At 43.8% G+C, this 17,868-nt stretch overlaps 7 protein-coding genes across 7 annotated transcripts; 4 read left to right on the top strand and 3 right to left on the bottom strand.

Moving 5' to 3' along the window:
* Positions 1–579: 579 nt before the first annotated feature.
* On the top strand, positions 580–3,090 carry TRUGW13939_02498 (uncharacterized protein; the record flags this gene model as incomplete). Its single annotated transcript, XM_035485691.1, has 4 exons — positions 580–603; positions 650–975; positions 1,050–1,180; positions 1,265–3,090. 4 exons carry the CDS (start codon positions 580–582, stop codon positions 3,088–3,090), a joined length of 2,307 nt encoding a protein of 768 aa, XP_035341584.1.
* A 994-nt stretch (positions 3,091–4,084) lies between these two features.
* TRUGW13939_02497 (uncharacterized protein) lies at positions 4,085–5,197 on the top strand (the record flags this gene model as incomplete). The annotated part of the gene is made up of 3 exons (XM_035485690.1): positions 4,085–4,096; positions 4,159–5,037; positions 5,090–5,197. 3 exons carry the CDS (start codon positions 4,085–4,087, stop codon positions 5,195–5,197), a joined length of 999 nt encoding a protein of 332 aa, XP_035341583.1.
* Positions 5,198–5,475: 278 nt separating this feature from the next.
* TRUGW13939_02496 (uncharacterized protein) lies at positions 5,476–6,315 on the bottom strand (the record flags this gene model as incomplete). Its single annotated transcript, XM_035485689.1, has 1 exon — positions 5,476–6,315. One exon carries the CDS (start codon positions 6,313–6,315, stop codon positions 5,476–5,478), a length of 840 nt encoding a protein of 279 aa, XP_035341582.1.
* Positions 6,316–7,070: 755 nt separating this feature from the next.
* Positions 7,071–8,439, top strand: TRUGW13939_02495 (uncharacterized protein; the record flags this gene model as incomplete). The annotated part of the gene is made up of 6 exons (XM_035485688.1): positions 7,071–7,128; positions 7,197–7,742; positions 7,803–7,831; positions 7,888–7,973; positions 8,023–8,205; positions 8,334–8,439. 6 exons carry the CDS (start codon positions 7,071–7,073, stop codon positions 8,437–8,439), a joined length of 1,008 nt encoding a protein of 335 aa, XP_035341581.1.
* A 1,156-nt stretch (positions 8,440–9,595) lies between these two features.
* On the top strand, positions 9,596–10,615 carry TRUGW13939_02494 (uncharacterized protein; the record flags this gene model as incomplete). The annotated part of the gene is made up of 1 exon (XM_035485687.1): positions 9,596–10,615. One exon carries the CDS (start codon positions 9,596–9,598, stop codon positions 10,613–10,615), a length of 1,020 nt encoding a protein of 339 aa, XP_035341580.1.
* A 722-nt stretch (positions 10,616–11,337) lies between these two features.
* Positions 11,338–12,589, bottom strand: TRUGW13939_02493 (uncharacterized protein; the record flags this gene model as incomplete). Its single annotated transcript, XM_035485686.1, has 5 exons — positions 11,338–11,627; positions 11,700–12,150; positions 12,202–12,272; positions 12,330–12,366; positions 12,419–12,589. The coding sequence occupies 5 exons, from the start codon at positions 12,587–12,589 to the stop codon at positions 11,338–11,340; spliced, it is 1,020 nt and encodes a 339-aa protein (XP_035341579.1).
* A 1,299-nt stretch (positions 12,590–13,888) lies between these two features.
* TRUGW13939_02492 (uncharacterized protein) lies at positions 13,889–15,174 on the bottom strand (the record flags this gene model as incomplete). Its single annotated transcript, XM_035485685.1, has 4 exons — positions 13,889–14,065; positions 14,122–14,574; positions 14,649–14,904; positions 14,960–15,174. The coding sequence occupies 4 exons, from the start codon at positions 15,172–15,174 to the stop codon at positions 13,889–13,891; spliced, it is 1,101 nt and encodes a 366-aa protein (XP_035341578.1).
* Between the last annotated feature and the right edge of the window lie 2,694 nt (positions 15,175–17,868).

Genomic DNA, 17,868 nt, shown 5'->3' with positions numbered 1-17,868 from the left:
AATGTACCCCCAACCAAATATGTAACCTCAAACTTCTACTTAGGGGGCCTGATGGGACTAGCTGCTCCTAACTATGTGGCATATACTCCCTCTACGTAGTTATTTATAAAAAAGAAACTGAAATTCGAAATTGAAGTATGATCAGGTCGTGTTTTCTTAGGCTTTTCTCTGAAGTGACTTTCAACATATAGGTATGTGTAACAGGATGGATGTGGCGGCACGATTACCTTCCAAATTTAATGCGATTTGATAGTACTAACCATCACCCTGTGATCAATGGCGTTAGGTCTACTATTATAATAGGCCTGATCATAGCAGGCCTAACGCCAAAATACGCAGTAAATCAAGCCTCTTACATGAGTTGGCTCATTTCCCAGTAACCAGTGGGGACAGTGAAAATGAAACACCGTCTTTGTTGTGAGAATATAAGGTTGTATATAAGCATCGGGAAATTCCCTTAAACCATGCAGAGGGGATTATAGCCTTCACATAGATTTATCCAACCCCGGACCGAGGAAAGGAAGTTGATCATGTATTGGTCAAGTCTTGCCATTGTAGCTCTCATACCGAATCTGGTACATGGCCAAGGGGAGTTTCCAGCACGTAAGATAACCACTGCCACAAGAGTAGCAACAAGCTAAATTAGTAGGAAGCAAATGCAACCGGTACTGGAGGCTGGGAAGACGCATTCAAAAAAGCGTCATCTCTTACGGCTCAGCTGAACCTTGACGAAAAGGCTTTCGTTGTGACTGGTGTCAACGGGCCCTGCGTGGGTAACATTCCTGCCATACCTCGGGTCGGATTTAAAGGCCTCTGTCTTCAGGATGGGCCTCTCTCGCTTCGACAAAGCAGCTATTCAAGTGTATTTCCAGCAGGATTATCCACCGCGGCAACATGGGACCGGGACTTGATGTACCAACGTGGTGCTCGCATTGCGGCTCAGTTTAAAGCCAAGGGTGCAAATATCATCCTAGGGTATTTCCTCTCTTTCTATTCCCTCTTCGATCTTTTCATTTATCTCGTAAAGGCCAAGTCTAATTGCGCATCAGACCTGTGGCTGGACCGCTTGGTCGGTCTGCTCGTGGAGGAAGAAACTGGGAAGGATTTTCTCCAGATCCCTATCTAACAGGAGTTGCCTTCTCCCAAACAATTGAGGGAACACAGTCCCAAGGTGTGCAAGGTTTGTATTGACCGATACGTTCCATAAAGTACATTTCATAAAGTGAAGCTAATAATTTTTCTTTTTTTTTAAAAAAAAAAATAGCTTGCGGAAAGCACCTGATTGGCAATGAACAAGAAACGCAACGGAGTCCAAGTTGGGATAGTAGCGGCCAAATGCAAGACGCCGTATCTTCCAACATCGATGATCGCACGATGCATGAAATGTATTTGTGGCCTTTTGCAGAGGGGGTGCGAAGTGGAGTCTCCTCGATTATGTGCAGCTATAACCGAGTCAATGAGACATATGCCTGCAATAACGACGCGGTCATGGACAAACTTTTGAAGACAGAACTTGGCTTCCAAGGTTATGTTATGACGGATTGGTGGGCTTTGCATGGGGACGCTTTGCCTGGCATTCAGCCAGGTTTGGACATGCTTATGCCCGGGCCACTTTCTGGAAATACATCACAATTTGGCTATAACCTCACTTCCCTGGTACAAAATGGAGAATTACCCGAATGGCGCCTTGATGACATGGTGAATCGAGTTTTAACGCCATACTTCTACCTTAACCAGGAAAACTATCCTACTGTCGATCTTGACACGGCCCAGATTGGGGGTCAAACCTGGGGAGCCGATATTCCAACATATGATTATACTTTCAACACAGGCAATTTGTCTGACATCAACAGAGATGTACGCGGCAACAGTAGTGCCTTTATCCGGGAAATTGGCGCGGCAGGCACTGTTCTTCTCAAGAATGACGACAATTTACTCCCGCTGAAGAACCCAGGTCGTATTATTGTGATAGGAAACGATGCTGTGGGCGCAACTGGAGGACCATATTGGCCAGACAATACTAATGTGGTGTTGGCCGTTGGTGGTGGCTCAGGGACTGGGCGAATGACAAATTTAATCTCACCCCTGGAAGCAATTAAACAGCGCAGTCCTGATGCTTTTGTTCAAGCAGTTACCAACAACGAAGGCATCTACCAAAACACGATGAATACCCTCTATCCAGCTGCTGATGTATGCCTAATCTTCCTCAAAGCCTTCTCTGGCGAGGGTGCAGACCGACAAACTTTATTGCCGGATTACAACTCAGAATGGGTGGTTTCAAATGTCACCAGCAACCCCGCTATATGTCCCAAGACAGTCGTGATAAGTCACTCGGCCGTACCTAACGTACATCCTTGGGCGGACAAGGTCACTGCAATCATCGCTGCTCACCTTCCCGGTGACCAAGCAGGCAATTCTCTTGTTGACATTTTGTACGGTGACGTTAATCCATCTGGGAAACTTCCATACACAATAGCCTTCGAAGAAAGCGACTACAATGCTCCAATTGCGGATTTTACAAATAATAACAATGGTGATCAAAACCTTTGGCAATCGGACTTCACCGAAGGATTGATGCTTGACTACCGCCACTTTGATTCTAGCAATATCCAACCACGGTATGAGTTTGGCTTCGGTCTGTCATATACGAACTTCTCTTTGTCCAACATTCAAATTGCGACTACCAGCAGCGACATTTCGCCCTATCCAGCTAGTCTAAACGGAGATCTTCCTCCACCCGGCGGTAATGCTGACTTGTACACCGTTGTTGCTAGTATAAACGTGACCATTGAGAACACAGGCCAGGTTGCCGGGCGTGCAGTGCCACAGCTGTATCTCGGATTCCCATCGAACCCAGTTAGCGGGGACACAACACCAATTCCCGTGAAAGTTCTTCGCGGGTTTGAAAGAACCCGCTCTTTGGATCCATCTGAGTCGGTCACGGTGAAATTTGATCTTCGGCGCAAAGATGTGTCGTCATGGGATGTAGTTAATCAGGAGTGGGCCATTCCATCAGGGACATTCAAAGTGTTTGTTGGACAGAGCAGTCGTGATCTACCTTTGGTTGAAAACTTGGGCTTTGTGAATTAACATAGATTTAGATTCTTGGAAAAATCAAGGTTTACTGGCCACTTACAATATATAGTGTAAATAAAGGTGTAATCAATAGTAATAAATATAAATGGGCCCTAGGTCAATTGATGTGCCCGCTTATCGTAACATTTGAAGTAGGCTACTTCCTGAGGATCTTAATTAAGAATAAAGCTATGGTAAAATTCTAATTTATATAAAAATATAAAATTTCTATTGTCCAAATAGATATTCGCAGATCTAGCAGACCATACTATGCCTATCCCATTACGCCTATTACAAGTATAAGTTCATCATGTATAGGAAACAAGCTCTTGAGTCTGTTTTTATTGCCATGTATTTCAGATAAGGCCATGCGTAGTATCTATATTCGGTTGCACCTTCAGCTGGCCTTTGATAACAGTATCCTATTCCACACGCCATATTTAGTATATTAGCAATGATATGCCAGACTTGAGTACCAAAGTATTTTGCACCAGTAATCTTCGGGTTTCTAGCGAGTAGGCCGAAAGCCAATATGTGTCTGCAACGGAATTTCCTGGTGAAATGTTCAAATACAGAGCCTAGATACCCTGTTTGATTCTGTTTCCCTGTATTTACAGTATAGATGCACTGCATTCTGGTATTGTAATCTGGTCTGGTCAGACCATGGTAAGTCTGTGACAGCCACGATAATATATGAGACCCACATAGCGCTTATAGACAATTTAAATCCGATGGCTACCATGAAAAAACATCATTTGGTAATCCGAACAGCATTTGTCAAATGAGCGAGATTTGGTAATTGATACCCCGCGTTGCTGATGAAGCTCGGCTTTGCTTTGTAATCCGGTAATCCAGATTGCATCATGGCATATCAACAAGGACGCGACTTATTTAACTCGACCATTTCGTACTTGATTAATCTTCTATTATTTTGTTGATACCCTTTGAGGATATTTCAAAGAAAGCTAGTAACACAATTGTGTGGTGGAATAGCCACCCCGTATACAACATGGTGGAGAGTGTACGTTCACATATTTGCTTACCATTGTCGGATACACCTTGCTAACTGGACCTGCCAAATAGAACTCTGATATGAAAAAACTTGCTGACAAAGATGGCCATTTCCGTCGCAAGGATTCCGTGTTTCGCTCGTTCATCTCTCGGTCTCCGTCCGCAGAGTTCCCGGCCGAGGCAAACCGCTACGTGCTGTACATCAATCTTGGCTGTCCCTGGGCGCATCGAACGAATATCGTCCGATCTTTAAAGGGTCTTGAGGATATAATCCAGCTAGTCAAGGTCGGACATGGCCTTGGTCCAATACTATGGGAGTTTAACGGAACGGATGGCTCGGACGAAAAAGAACCGCTGTACGGATTTAACTACCTTAAGGACCTCTACCTGAAAGTAGACCCGGAATACGAAGGAAGGTACACCGTGCCGCTGCTATGGGATAAGAAGACGGAGAAAATTGTCAGCAATGAAAGCAGTGAGATTATTCGCATGTTCTATACCGAGTTCGATGATCTGCTGCCGGCAGAACTGCGCGAAGACGGACCACGCGGTCTGTACCCAGAACACCTGCGCGGAGAAATCGATGCTATGAATGAGTGGGTTTATCACCAGATCAACAACGGAGTTTATAAATCTGGTTTTGCAACATCACAAGAAGCCTACGATGCCAATGTGTACACCTTGTTTGAAGGGCTAGATCGGGTTGAGAAGCACCTAGGCGAGCCTGGCCATCAGCCGTACTTGTTTGGGGATCACATCACTGAAGCAGACATCCGACTCTACACCACTACTATACGCTTTGACGTCGCCTACTACTCGATTTTCAAGTGCAATATTAAGATGATCCGCCACGATTATCCGCGCATTCATCGGTGGTTGCGGTTACTGTACTGGGACGAGTCCGAGAGGACTAGAGGAGGGGCGTTTAAGAAGACGTCGACATTAGATTTAGTAAGATTAATTTCAAATCCTAATTCAAACAAAGCTAATTATGTTGTCACAGTATAAGAGGGGGTATGCCGCGTCCGTGGGCAAAGTGCATGGCTTTCCGTTGGAGAAGCTGGTTCTGCCGGCTGGGCCGCTGCCAGCAATCCTGCCTTTTGATGCATAAATGGCTTCTTCAATGTGTATAGGAATCTCATATATCAAGTAGGATCGATGGTCGTCATCGTGGATAGAGTGGGCTTGATCAGAACTCGCATATTATTCGGCCACCGCTTTCGTCGTTGATCTGAAATTTCTGGTGCTCCTGGATGTTTATTCTGGCTATTCAGTGTGTAATTGCGACGTGTTAGCTCGGAGTTTCAGAAGAGAACATTGTTTCTATTTGGAAGAAAGGAGGATTTGTTATACCAACATTATCGCATTGTCGCAACTCATATGCCTCATTTAAGATTGACATATCCTTATAAACTCACCCTCAGCCTCTTCCGTCAATGGGTGTTTATCTCCGACTGTTGCCTTATAAATATCTATCGCTTGTTTTTGCAAGAGTTTGGCCGATTCTATACGATTTTGGGCGTGATTTATCCTTGCAAGCTCCTCTATACTGACTGCCGTAGACGTGTGCTCCAACCCAAGGACTGTCTTGCTTTTTTCCACGATGCCAGTCTGGAGCTTCTTAGCTTCATCTAAACGGCCCTGCAATCTGTAAATACCCGCCAGATTGGTGGAACTTTCAAAGGTTATCTCGTGGCCCTGGCCATGGATTGTTGTGTTAGACTTGAGAACCATCTGATATAGCTCTTCCGATTTATCCAAATCTCTCTTCTGGTTGTGGTATTCTCCCCGATTCTGATACCAAATAGCTAGTTGCTCCATGCTGTCAATTGTATCTTCGTCGAGCTCACCAAGCACTTTTCTCCGTGCTTCGAGAACATTAAGTTGTAATTTTTCTGCCTCGATCTCTCGACCTAACTCAGCGTAAATTTCTGCGAGCTTGGTTATAGAAACCAAAGTGTCGCGATGTGTCTCCCCAAGATCCTCCCGTCTGATCTGGATGATATTTCTTGTGAGCGTCTCGGCCTCTTCTAGCCGTCCGTCAAAGCGATACGATAGTACAAGTTCAAGCATTGTGTCGATTGTATTCGAATTCCGCTCTCCAAGTTCTTTTTTTTGGGTTTCCACACTTTCCTCAAGAGATTGTGAATCAAACTGGCGACTTGGTGAACTACGCTCCGCAGAGTTCTGATCAGGGCCTCTATTCAGCTGCGTGTCCATAGAAGCCATAGGAGAATTTTGCGAGGCCAAAAAAAGTACTTTTGCTTTTGGAACGAAATACAAATGCCGTTACTGTTTTGAAAGTGACACTGGCACGAAGAGTAATTTATAGAGTGGTACGGAGTTAAAAAAGATTGAGTGTCTTGGTGTGGTTGCATCTCGCTTGGTATCGTTTTTGTGGGTCTGTCTTACATGTGCAGTCAAGTGTTAAATCCTACTACTTTTTCTAAAGCAAGCATACATGAAATAGATAGAAATAATAGCGCGTGTTTGACTAATTGACGGCTCTACGTATTTAGAAAATGTATGAACGGTTTTTAGTCTCTATTTAAACACGCAGTTATGGGTTGAACGGGTTTGTTACATATTTTTAAGTCTACATGGCCTGTATATTTTTGTTCAAATTTTTTAAATGTTAAATTACTTTTTTCCAAGGTAAATGGCACATGCCATCTACACCAACCGGAAAATCACATTCCCTAGGTTCCATTGCGCTATGAGGAGTAATAATCATGGTTACTAGTTAACTAACTAGTTAACTTAGTCCTTAAGTATTTACATTAGAAGTGCATCTTCCCCACCCGTTGAACAGTGTCATCATTTTACATCACTCTTTAACATTCCTTCATTCCTAGAATACAATTCTGGCCAGCCAACTGCCATCAGGAAATCGCAGCAATATTTTCTCGGTCTTCCGTTTAACTGATAAACAAACCGAAAATATGTTTTCGCATATTATTAGCCCTTTCATTGCGAACGCGCCAATGTACGGTACAGCAACGGCCACTCTAGCAGCTACCGTGACAAAATCCGGTGGATTTGGTGCGTTCCCAGCTCCTGAAATTTCCTGCTGTGCCACATATATGTTTACGAAACGTTGATAATCGTAGGGTTTATCGGAGGAGGCTTCGACTTCACATCGTCCAGCTCACAACTCAGCACTCTCGAAAAAGAGTTACTGAAAGCGAGAGAGCTTCTCGGGCTCAAAGCCTTACCAGAGCAGGACAGCAACGAACGGGAGTTTGACAGTCTCCCGATTGGAGTCGGCTTTTTGACATTTCACAATGACGACCCTTCAGGACTTATCCCCCTAATTCGCCGACACCGCCCAGTAGCCGTTTGGCTTTTTGCTCCGGCAGGCGATCAGCACACAAGACTGATAAAAGAAATCAAGTCCGCCGGCTGCGAATGGAATCTAAAGATTTTTGTCCAAATAGGCTCCGTACACACTGCTGTAGAGGCTATCAACGATGGAGCGGACGTCATCGTGGTTCAGGGGTCGGACGCAGGCGGCCATCAGTTTGCCAACAACTCCAGTATTATCACGTTGCTCCCAGAGGTCGTTGACGCTATACAGAACTCACAGAAAGAGATATTTATTCTGGCTGCGGGCGGTATCATGGATGGCCGTGGCATTGCCGCAGCTTTAGCACTCGGTATATGGCTGTGTTATGTGTGAGCTTGCGTCTCTTTGTATTACTGACTGAAATTTATAGGTGCAAGCGGTGTCGTCATGGGTACGAGAGTATGAGAATTCTTCCCCCTTTCAAGTGAGGGAAGTTTGTCGTTAACGTTTGACAGTTCGCCGCCACCGTAGAATCCGAGGCTTCACGAGCAACCAAGTCGGTATTGGTGTCAACTAAAGACGGTGGTGTCTCCACGGCAAAGTAATCTTACGCTATTAGTTTAACTTACTATACTGAAATATTGCAATAGATCGGTTGTTCATGACGCATTGCAAGGTCGCGGCGACTTGTGGCCCCTCAAGTATGATGGGCGAGCGGTGATTTGCGACCCCTACAAGGATGTCCTGGCTGGAGCCATGCCGGTTGAACAGGCTTCTGCGCGGCAGAAAAAGGCCACCAGTGAAAGTGACACATCAGGAATGGTTGTTTGGGCGTGAGTTTAATTCATTCTCTATCTTCGACAAACTCCCTGCAGTTTTATTTTCACTTCCTTTCTCTTCACTTCCTGTCTCTTTTCATTTCCCCCCTATTTACTGAAGCTCAAACTAATATATTATTTAGGGGGGCTGGTATAGGGTTGATACAAGATATCCGTAATGCAGGAGAAGTCGTGGAACAGTCTCGTCTCGAGGCGATACGAGTGTTGAATTTGCTATCAAAGTTCTAAGCACTGATACACACATAAGATAGTGTGAATCTTGACGGAAGCCTGTTGGTGGACAACAATGCGGAACATTTCTGTTCCCTGTTCTCGGGCATGAAAAAATTATCACTATGAATTCCTTGTGACATTAGAGAACTTTTCAACGCAATGTGCGAAGTAGTCATTTTTCATTCTGGCGTAGTTAAATGTTCCGAAAACATCAAATTTTGGTGACAATGACTGGCGAGAAGTAGTTCTAAGTTGCTTCGATTTATAAACTATTCCGAAAAGACCCGGTAAACTTCCAGATTGCATAACTAATTCCAAAACTGTTGAGATTATCTTGACACTGGCGGCTGAACACGTAGCTCATGTTATCTTTATAACAATGGAATGGACTTGTTGTACCTGACCACTAGAACGTCTAATTTCATAGGGTTAAAAAAGGCTTCCATTGATACTCATCCCCAGGTGGTTTGCACGCATGCCACGATAAAGCGAGGCGCTAACTAAGGCCCATGCCCTCCCTCTCTGCTCAATCACATGTGGCCCCGCCGCAATCTCAAGGTTACTACAGCCTTCTTGAAACGTCCAGGTGATGAGGATGCGCATATTCGCCTTAGATGCGGAGCATGGAAGTGATCCGGGCATTTTTCCTGCATACCCAACTAATAGCAGGAGCGGGGCCATAAATCAAGCAGTTATAAACAATATTAGGCAGTGCTTCAGAAAATAAAGGCTATTTTAGCGGACTTGGCCAACCAACTAGAGCAAGCGAAACCAACAATACGTATCTTACATCACAGTACCATACGGGTCTTTGTACAGCCAAAAACGGCTAACCTAGCTGTTAGAACATTACTGTATCCTGTATAATGTAATTAATGGTTGGGACCGTAGTATACCTTAGTATCTGGGCAGGCTGCGCATTAAAAGTCCAATAATCATGGCAAATGCATTGGCTTATGACCGTACGAGTGACCCCTCATTTCCCGTGCTGTTTATCATTATAAGGTGACATCCGCTGCTGTATGATGACTTCCCCCCCCCTCCCTTTCCAGGCTCTAACATTTGACAACTTGGAAGGCCCCTTGATTAAGTCTATCATTTATCCCGGACTTCTCATATAGTATTGAATTACTACCCCCATTCCGACCAAAAGCACAAGGCGGTCAACACCATGCCCGAAAACCGCGCGGCGTTCATCACTTCTGCTCGCCAAAGACCACTCGAAATACGCTCACTACCCTACACTTCCCCGGAAGCAAATCAGATCGTGATCAGAAACCGTGCAATTGGCATTAACCACATTGACTGGAAGATCCAGGAACATGAGTTTGCCCCATTCCGCTACCCCGGTGTCTTGGGACACGAGTCCGCCGGCGACGTAGTTGAGGTGGGCAGCAACGTTTCTCGCTTCCAGGTGGGAGACCGGGTCCTGGCCGAGGGAACTTGCATGGCCACACAGAAAGATGCAGATGGGTCATTTCAGCTGTATACTGCTGTCCCTGAGCACGTCGCTAGCCCCATTCCGGACACGTTATCGTACGAAAATGCAACTGTACTGCCACTCGGTGTGTCGACTTCAATTATGGGACTATATGCTCCGGACACTCTTGAATTAGATTATCCCTCCCTTGACCCAAAGCCTCAAGGACAGTCCATACTTGTTTGGGGCGGTTCTTCATCTGTGGGGAGCAATGTTATTCAGCTAGCTGTCCATGCTGGCTATGAAGTCATTGCAACTGCTTCAAAACACAATTTTGACCACGTGCGGAAACTTGGTGCTACAGCAGTGCTCGATTACCACGAACCAACTATAGTCGATGATCTCGTCACTGCACTCAACGGAAAGACACTAAAAGGCGCATTTGACGCCGTCGGATTACCTGAGACTACAGTGCCTCTGGCTAAAGTCCTTCTACAAACAACAGAAGGAACGAAAAAGCTGGTTTCCGTTCTCGGTCCGCCGGCTGATTTACCTGAAGGAATATCTTTCAAGATGGCGTGGGCAATAGTAAGCCCGCCCGAGCTTGGCTTGGCCATATACCAAAATTTCCTGCCCGATGCGTTGGCGAAAGGGGTATACGTTTCATTCCCTAAGCCTGATGTAGTCGGTAAAGGGTTGGAACACATCCAGAATGGAATGGACGTTCTCAGCAAAGGCATCTCTGCCAAAAAGATAGTTGTGTCTCTGTAGAAATCCAATTTGGTACTGCGGGTCAATGGGCTGGCTAATGTAACATGTCTCAATTGTTCTTGGATTGAATACAAATGTCTACTATCAACTTACCTATCAATGGATTATTTTTGGATATTTAAAGTGTTGTATTGATTGAGAAATTCCTCATGCTGAGAAATTCCTCATGCGTAGTACACCACTTGCTTGGTAGTAGTCCACCGGAAATGTCAGTGATATTTATCAACGCGGAATACGTATTAACGAACTCAATCTATACATATCAAGCTTTGCCAGCTGGTATCGCTGAAGATGACTACAGTATGTCTGCACCGACATCTGCTTTTTTACTAGTATAACGGCGGAGCTAGATCCCTTTTTCATTTATTTTGTTCTTCTCTTTCTCCGCACTGATTCTTGCTAATTAGGAGGCTTGACATCTGCTTTTCATTGATTTATTTGTTCAGTTCTCAGGAGCAGCAAGGAAAGGTTTATGGAGGTATCTATAGTCTCAATGCTTTAAAGATACAGCCACTCTATTGATTTTGTTACGGGATTAATATTGGAGTATTCTTTTCCGTTGTAATATTAGGAGAAACAGGGTTCGGACTCTACATTTTGAAAAGCATTTTGTATCTAATAGTAAACAGTAGTTTAAAAAAAGGGTAAGCAGCTCAATTGTTCGCAACGCGAACGCCTTTCTACGAAGGACTTTCCTTATATTCATACTTTTATCATATCGATCAACTTTTTCCCTTCGCATATCCCTCTTCCACGCTAAAATCGTCGGTTCGCACAACGTTGAAGCTGGTTCGTCTGTTATAAAGCTCGACTCCCGCATGAGGTTGATGTAACGCATTTTGGCTATCGGAGAGCACATGGAAATTCTGCGTACCGCTCTTTGAAAGGGATTTGCTTCCGATCGTAGGGCCAAAGAATCGCACGAAAAGGGGTTTCAGAGATGGTAGACAAGCGCAGATAATGCCAACATCGGCTTCCATACATGACCAAAGACCAGATGGAACATTGTCCCCTGTACATTGACACAAGTTGAATTAGTACGAATGTTGTTTTGGGAAAGAAAAAGGAGAGAAGCGAGACGAACAACTTGGATCCGTTGATACGGTGGCTTTTCGCAAACTTTGCAATCGCACAATTCCCATAATACAAACAAACCCTCCAATTGCGAAGATAATGATCAGCGCTAATCTATCGCGTAGAGGACGATTGACACCCCACAGCATGGGTATTGGCATGATATAGACAATAAAATCCAATAGGATGTTGATACCAGCATGAGAATAGAATACGGCAGTCATGTTAACGCATTTCCCAGGCAAGGTTGTTTCCCAGGCCTTGGCAACCGGATTGCATTGGAGCATAATCAAGAAAGTCCAGGTTATCGTTACTGCAGTTGTGAGGCCAATCATTACCCACGTTAGCAATCGTAGCTTGCTGTACGATGTTGTCACAAAGAGCCGCAGATAGAGAATCAGCAGTGTGATTTTTGTCAAGCCAACATTAATATAGTAAACTAATTCTCCACCGTAGAACAGCTGTAAACATGACTTAGCTAATCGTTGACTGCCTTGTGATTGAAAACCGACCTTGAGGGAATTCGAGAACGCCGTAGGATCAACGAGGTCCTTCCAGTGATATCCAAACCCATAATGGGTCTCTGTTTGAATAACAGGTCAACACGGTATTTCAACGTCGGGGGAAGAATGTAACTTACGAAGACAGACGTCGATGCCATAAAATAACGTGAGCAACTAAACGATGGTCATGTCAGTTATCTACCTACCTCATGTCATTGAAACATACTGCAGAAAATATCATGATATAATCGTCAACTTTGAGTCCTTGGACGAACCAGAATCGTGTCCAAACCCGCAACAGCACTGTCGTCACCGTAACTGCAGTGAATGCAATATTGACCCCATAGATCTCTGGGACTTGCGAAGGAACATCCTTTCCGCCTACGGGGGACACCATTTTGGGCACCGGTTAAAGATCAACTTGAAGGATGAGTTATGAGTTGCACTTGTTGGAGCCTGTGAATAACCTTTCAATAATTCAAAGATAGGGTTTCTGTGCTTAGCATTGATGTTTAACAACCGTCTTTCCTAGCGGATGGGCCAAGGAATACTCTTCAGAAGATAACAGATTGAATGCGGGAACCAAGGTGCACGGTGGCCTTAACGCATGCAATCCTCGGTCAGAGCTCGAACTACGTACTATGCAGACACGGACGTATCCGGTGTTTCAGGGTGTTCTCGCTAGGACGTCTGCCGTGTTGGCAAAGACGAGGAGCAGCACGTTGATCGAGGAAGAAAATGGTGTACATATTAAGACAGAAAACGTTACAACAAGAGCGTATACGCACTTGTTAGGGTTATAGTTGTTGGTTTTATAATATTAATCCCCGTAGTCGAACCGTTGGTGTCTTATTTTGTGCTTGGCCCGCGGCACTAGACAGCCCACACGGCTCGGAGCGGGCGACATCTGATATTTCCACAACGGGCAAATTTTATTAACCTACGACCGTATGTAATTGGGTATAGCTCCTGTCATGTTTGTCGATCCCCGGCGCTAATGCGGTGTCAATATTCGGCACCTGAAAAGACGGCTGAGAAGGCTAGTCTGATATAGGGAATCTATTCTATACCGCCGAGTGTTGGAAGTTTATGCGAGTGCGCATGAGTGCTTATTGGAAAAATCTGCGTCTCAAGGTCTAGTCCATTACCTTTATCTTTATTTTTGATTTATATACGTGGTATTGGTAGATTAATAATTATGATAAAAGTTTCTGATTACATTTTTTTTATTCAGGCCACGCCGTAGTAATCATGCTAGTAATTGTGAATAATTACGCCGTATTTGACCATATAAAATCGGGCTAGTATGGGTTAACGGTTAGGATATTCCTTTCTATATGGACTCGATCTAGAATCCCATGTACATGTATGTATGGCCAGATGCGTTCGTTCTACCTAGCCCGTAGTCTGAGCGCAATTCTGCACATCCATACCATAACGAAGACTTCGAAATGACCTGAAATCTCAAAATTGGGGTCCAAGAGGCCGCTGGTGTTAAGTTTCTTAGCAGTCTTTGACGTGCCGTCCTTTGGTAGCTACTAATTTAGTTAACATGAGCTAATATTAATTCACCGAACAACATATAGTTACACACGTCGCCAAGGTAGGCTTACCGCGGCATTAGTTTAAATACAGTACACAAACGAATACAAAAGCGTATCCTAATAATAATAGTAACAGCAATGGCCCACAACAATCATCTAGTTTGTTGAAATCGCTTTAGTAGCAAGACATCTAAAAATCCAATGGCTGATTTAACATTCTGGATTGCATCGCTTTCCAATACAGACTTGCCAGCAGTCATGATCAACCTCTCAGGAGCGGGAACACTTAAGTATGGAGTTGCTCGGGAGCGGTGGGAAGCTCGGAAGAGCTGTTCTTTCGTGTTAGTTGCTGTGTTAGGCTGTTGCAATGGAAATTTAAACTTACCCGAAGCTGCTTGGCGATAGAATCCATCTCAGCAACCACACGGCTATTATTGGCTTTCTCCGCTTTCCGCCGGAAGCTGTGTTTACTGAATGCCGTGCTGAGCTCCCTTTGTAGATGAGGAATGTACCGGAGCGTATTTTCGATAGGCAGATAAGGCTCAAGGCCGAGAAAAGCATCCACACAATGTAAGAGCAGGAGCTGGTTTCCAGATAATCCATCGTATTCAATATACTTACTATCCACCATATTGCCAGCTGCCCATCCTTGAATTCCTTGTACGTATCGCATCCAGTATTTTTTAGATACCTTGGAGTCCACTAAAGAATCAAAGAATATCTTAAGAGTTGGTTTGAGATGTTCGCTGATTGATTTCAGGTGTTGAACGGTCTGTTTTAGATCGTCGCGCTTGGAAGATAATATAGCCATAACCATATGATAATATATCGGTAGCCCCTATTCAAATACCAACTGGGTTAAATATTTTGAGTAGTTAAAATGAAGAAGACTGGGGACATCTATAGCCTTACCTGTCTCTCCATGGCTGGGAAAATATGTCCAAAATGGTACTCTGCCGCACGGATGGCGTCGGGCATTCCGACATTGAACGTATACACGAGATTATCATCGGAGTCGTAATTGCAATAAAAGTTTGACGTGACGTTTCCGCCAGGAGACGTGACTCCATATCGCTGCTGGAGAAAACTCCACGCCATGTCGAGTTCAGGGGGGAATTCAACAACCGTTTCTTCCTGCGCAACTTTGATTATGGGGATTGTTGCCCACCTAATTGGTTGTTAAATGCTTCTGTGACTAAATGAATACATTGTTGAAGGCTTACCGGTAGGCATGTCGAGAAATTGCAACACACGCAAACAGACCATTGTATATCTCCGGGGATAAATCGGAGTTTAAACACTTTTGTGCTTCTTCCATATTGACCTTTTCACTCAGTAATTTTCTTGCATGTGAACGATATGCCTTCATCCGGGTCAGTCCTGCTTCAGCCTCCTCCCAAGCCATGGTCTCCGTAGCTAGGAAAGGCGAAAGCTCCATATACACGACATGATAAGAACGAAGAGCGGGAGGCCAGTCGATTCCATATAGGCTCCGTGGCGGCCACGACCCTGCTCCATCACGATTTATTAGATCCTGAAGAGCTCGTACAATTGGGTGGTCGTTTGAAAGATTCTTGATTGAATCTATATAGTCGGTTTTTTTATTTCTTTCTCGTTGTAACAAAGATATCACAAGATAACTTAGAATCACAGCAAGAGTTATGCACGACCAAAACATCTTGTATATATTTTGAAAACAGAAGAAAAAAAAGAATAAATGCTCCAATTGTAACGGTATTTGGATACTCAAAGTATCAATTTCCTGGGGAGGATATTTATACCATGGTAAAAATCTCTCCAATACATAGATTCATCCATTTATCAGACCTCCACTCCCGGAGAAACGGCACCTGGGTGCTAGAAGAATCCTTCGGTCAAGCCTATCAGTTCCCAAGAAATAATAAGCGGGTACTTGAAGTAGGTTACGAATTCCCGGAATTTCCTCGTGTGCTATTACTGGCATTCCTCAGTTCAGTTAGGTGCGTATTATCAAACTAGCAATGCAACCCGATTAATTTGGGGCCAATATAAGAAAGTGATGCAGTGTTTCGGGTTGCTATACAAATGTTATGCGTTTCTCATTTTGAATTTCTCCAACAATTATAACCAATAATCCCAGAACTGTTGTAGTAATTCCCAAGCATGTCGTCTGGTATCAGCACCTACCCTCGGTTCACTCCTACACACTACATAATATACTCACCGAAACTCTCGATGATTTAGCATTATTAATCTACTTGCCGCATTTACGCCTTTTTCATGTCTTTACATTTGCTACCTGGGGTATATTTCCAAGTCATTGTAGGATTGGGGGCAATGCAATATGACCCACCTACAAACATATATGAGCATGGTGTGAGAATGGCAAACGTCTGGACCTATCCATCATCTATAATAAGCCAATTATTAGGCTTGTATGAACCTTCCTAGTCAGAATCGCATTACAGCCAATGTGCTATGTACCAATCACGAACCAGAAAATTTACTGTGACATCGTGTGGGATATATGAATTGATGTATTTCTTGAATTGGCGACTGGCATGCCGTTTTGAAACATCTGCACACCTCACAGATCCACTCTAGTTACTCTTGTGAGTGGTTTGTCGGTAACATTTTCTTCATGCGTACATGTATCCACAGCCGTAGTATGTTCACAAGTTAATTGTAGCTCTAAAATGAAGTCTCCGCCCCCAGATATGCCGTTTTCATCAATTACTACTATGCCTAGAGTATATATTTCCTCAAATTAGATCATCGTTTTGTGCGCATATGTGTTTTTCCTTGTCTTTTGTCTCCTTTCACGCGGGTGATACGAAACAGAAATATATCAGCCATTCAAGACGTGTTTTGTTCAAAGTCTTCTCTTTCCAACATATGTTTTTCCTGTTCTTGTTATATAAACGTTTTATTTGTTAGTAATATGCTAGGTTAATATAGCTCAATATAGTCTAGGTACCCAATCTGTCGCCACAGACCAGTGTTAGTAACACCACAAATACGGTAGCAGGTAAACAACAGGCGTCGAACTACGGAGCACATTCTATTTCTAGTAGTAACTAGCAATCCACTTAATTCTGACGGTTGCGAACTGACTGGGTGCCGCTGACAGGTTTTTTGACCGCGGTCCGCTTCGCCAAAAAGGACGCAATCCTTATTTATCCTAACGCTAGAGATATACGCCAGCTAGTGCTAGGATAAATAAAACTTGTATTAATAAGGATTGCATCCTTTTTGGCAAACCGGACAACTGTCAAAAGCCTGTCTGCAGCAATTTTTAATTATAAAGTTGTTAGTACGTTAGTATGTAACATGTCTACTAGGCAAGATGTTGTCGTTTCTATTCGAAGAAAATATATCACCGCCGATCACCAGACATTTTTATCCTGCTTTAATCTATCGTGGCTAAGAGTTGGTGGTGTATTTTATTGGGCTTCGTAAGTGGAAAAATGTGATGTCTTCAATTTCCTCTCACTTCCAACTTAATTTAATTTTGAAAATTGTATACGTATATTAAGAGAACTTACGTACTAACTATAAAATATCTTACAAATCATTAAAAACAGTCTAATGTATAAAACTCAATTAACAGACCCCATGCTCTAGCCTCCACCGAAGCATAGGATCGCCACCTTTATTATTATTTGGCTGTACAGGTACGGAGTACGTACTCTGTAATATTAATACTGCTTTTATTACGCGGAGATATACACTGTATCGACCCACACCATATAAATACTACACATAATTTCCCGGAGCGTTAGTTACTAGGTGTATCTAGAACTATCTACTACTCTCTCTGAGACACCGGCGCGAGCAAGCTTATTCTTGGGGGCCCCGCTGTGTTGCTGTGTTGATCGGAATCACGTAAAACCCAACATCGCATTTACCAGCCTGTAAATGGTACCAATGCGCATCAACTGCATGAATATTTCTTACTATTAGTTATTATTAGCACGTGGAAGGGCCAAAACATACCCCCCTTGGTCACAGTCCTTTTCACGTGCAACCAGCTGCTTTACGGAACTGCACCCCTGCTTGTTTTCCACCTTTCCCCTACTCAACAAACTAAACATTATTCGAGAAAAAATAGACCGCTCTCTTTATTTCAGACGAGTTCTGAAAATTATAGTAG

The sequence above is a fragment of the Talaromyces rugulosus genome, chromosome II, assembly GCF_013368755.1.
Source record: "Talaromyces rugulosus chromosome II, complete sequence".
NCBI lineage: Eukaryota > Fungi > Ascomycota > Eurotiomycetes > Eurotiales > Trichocomaceae > Talaromyces > Talaromyces rugulosus.
This window is presented reverse-complemented; position numbering and strand designations above follow the sequence as displayed.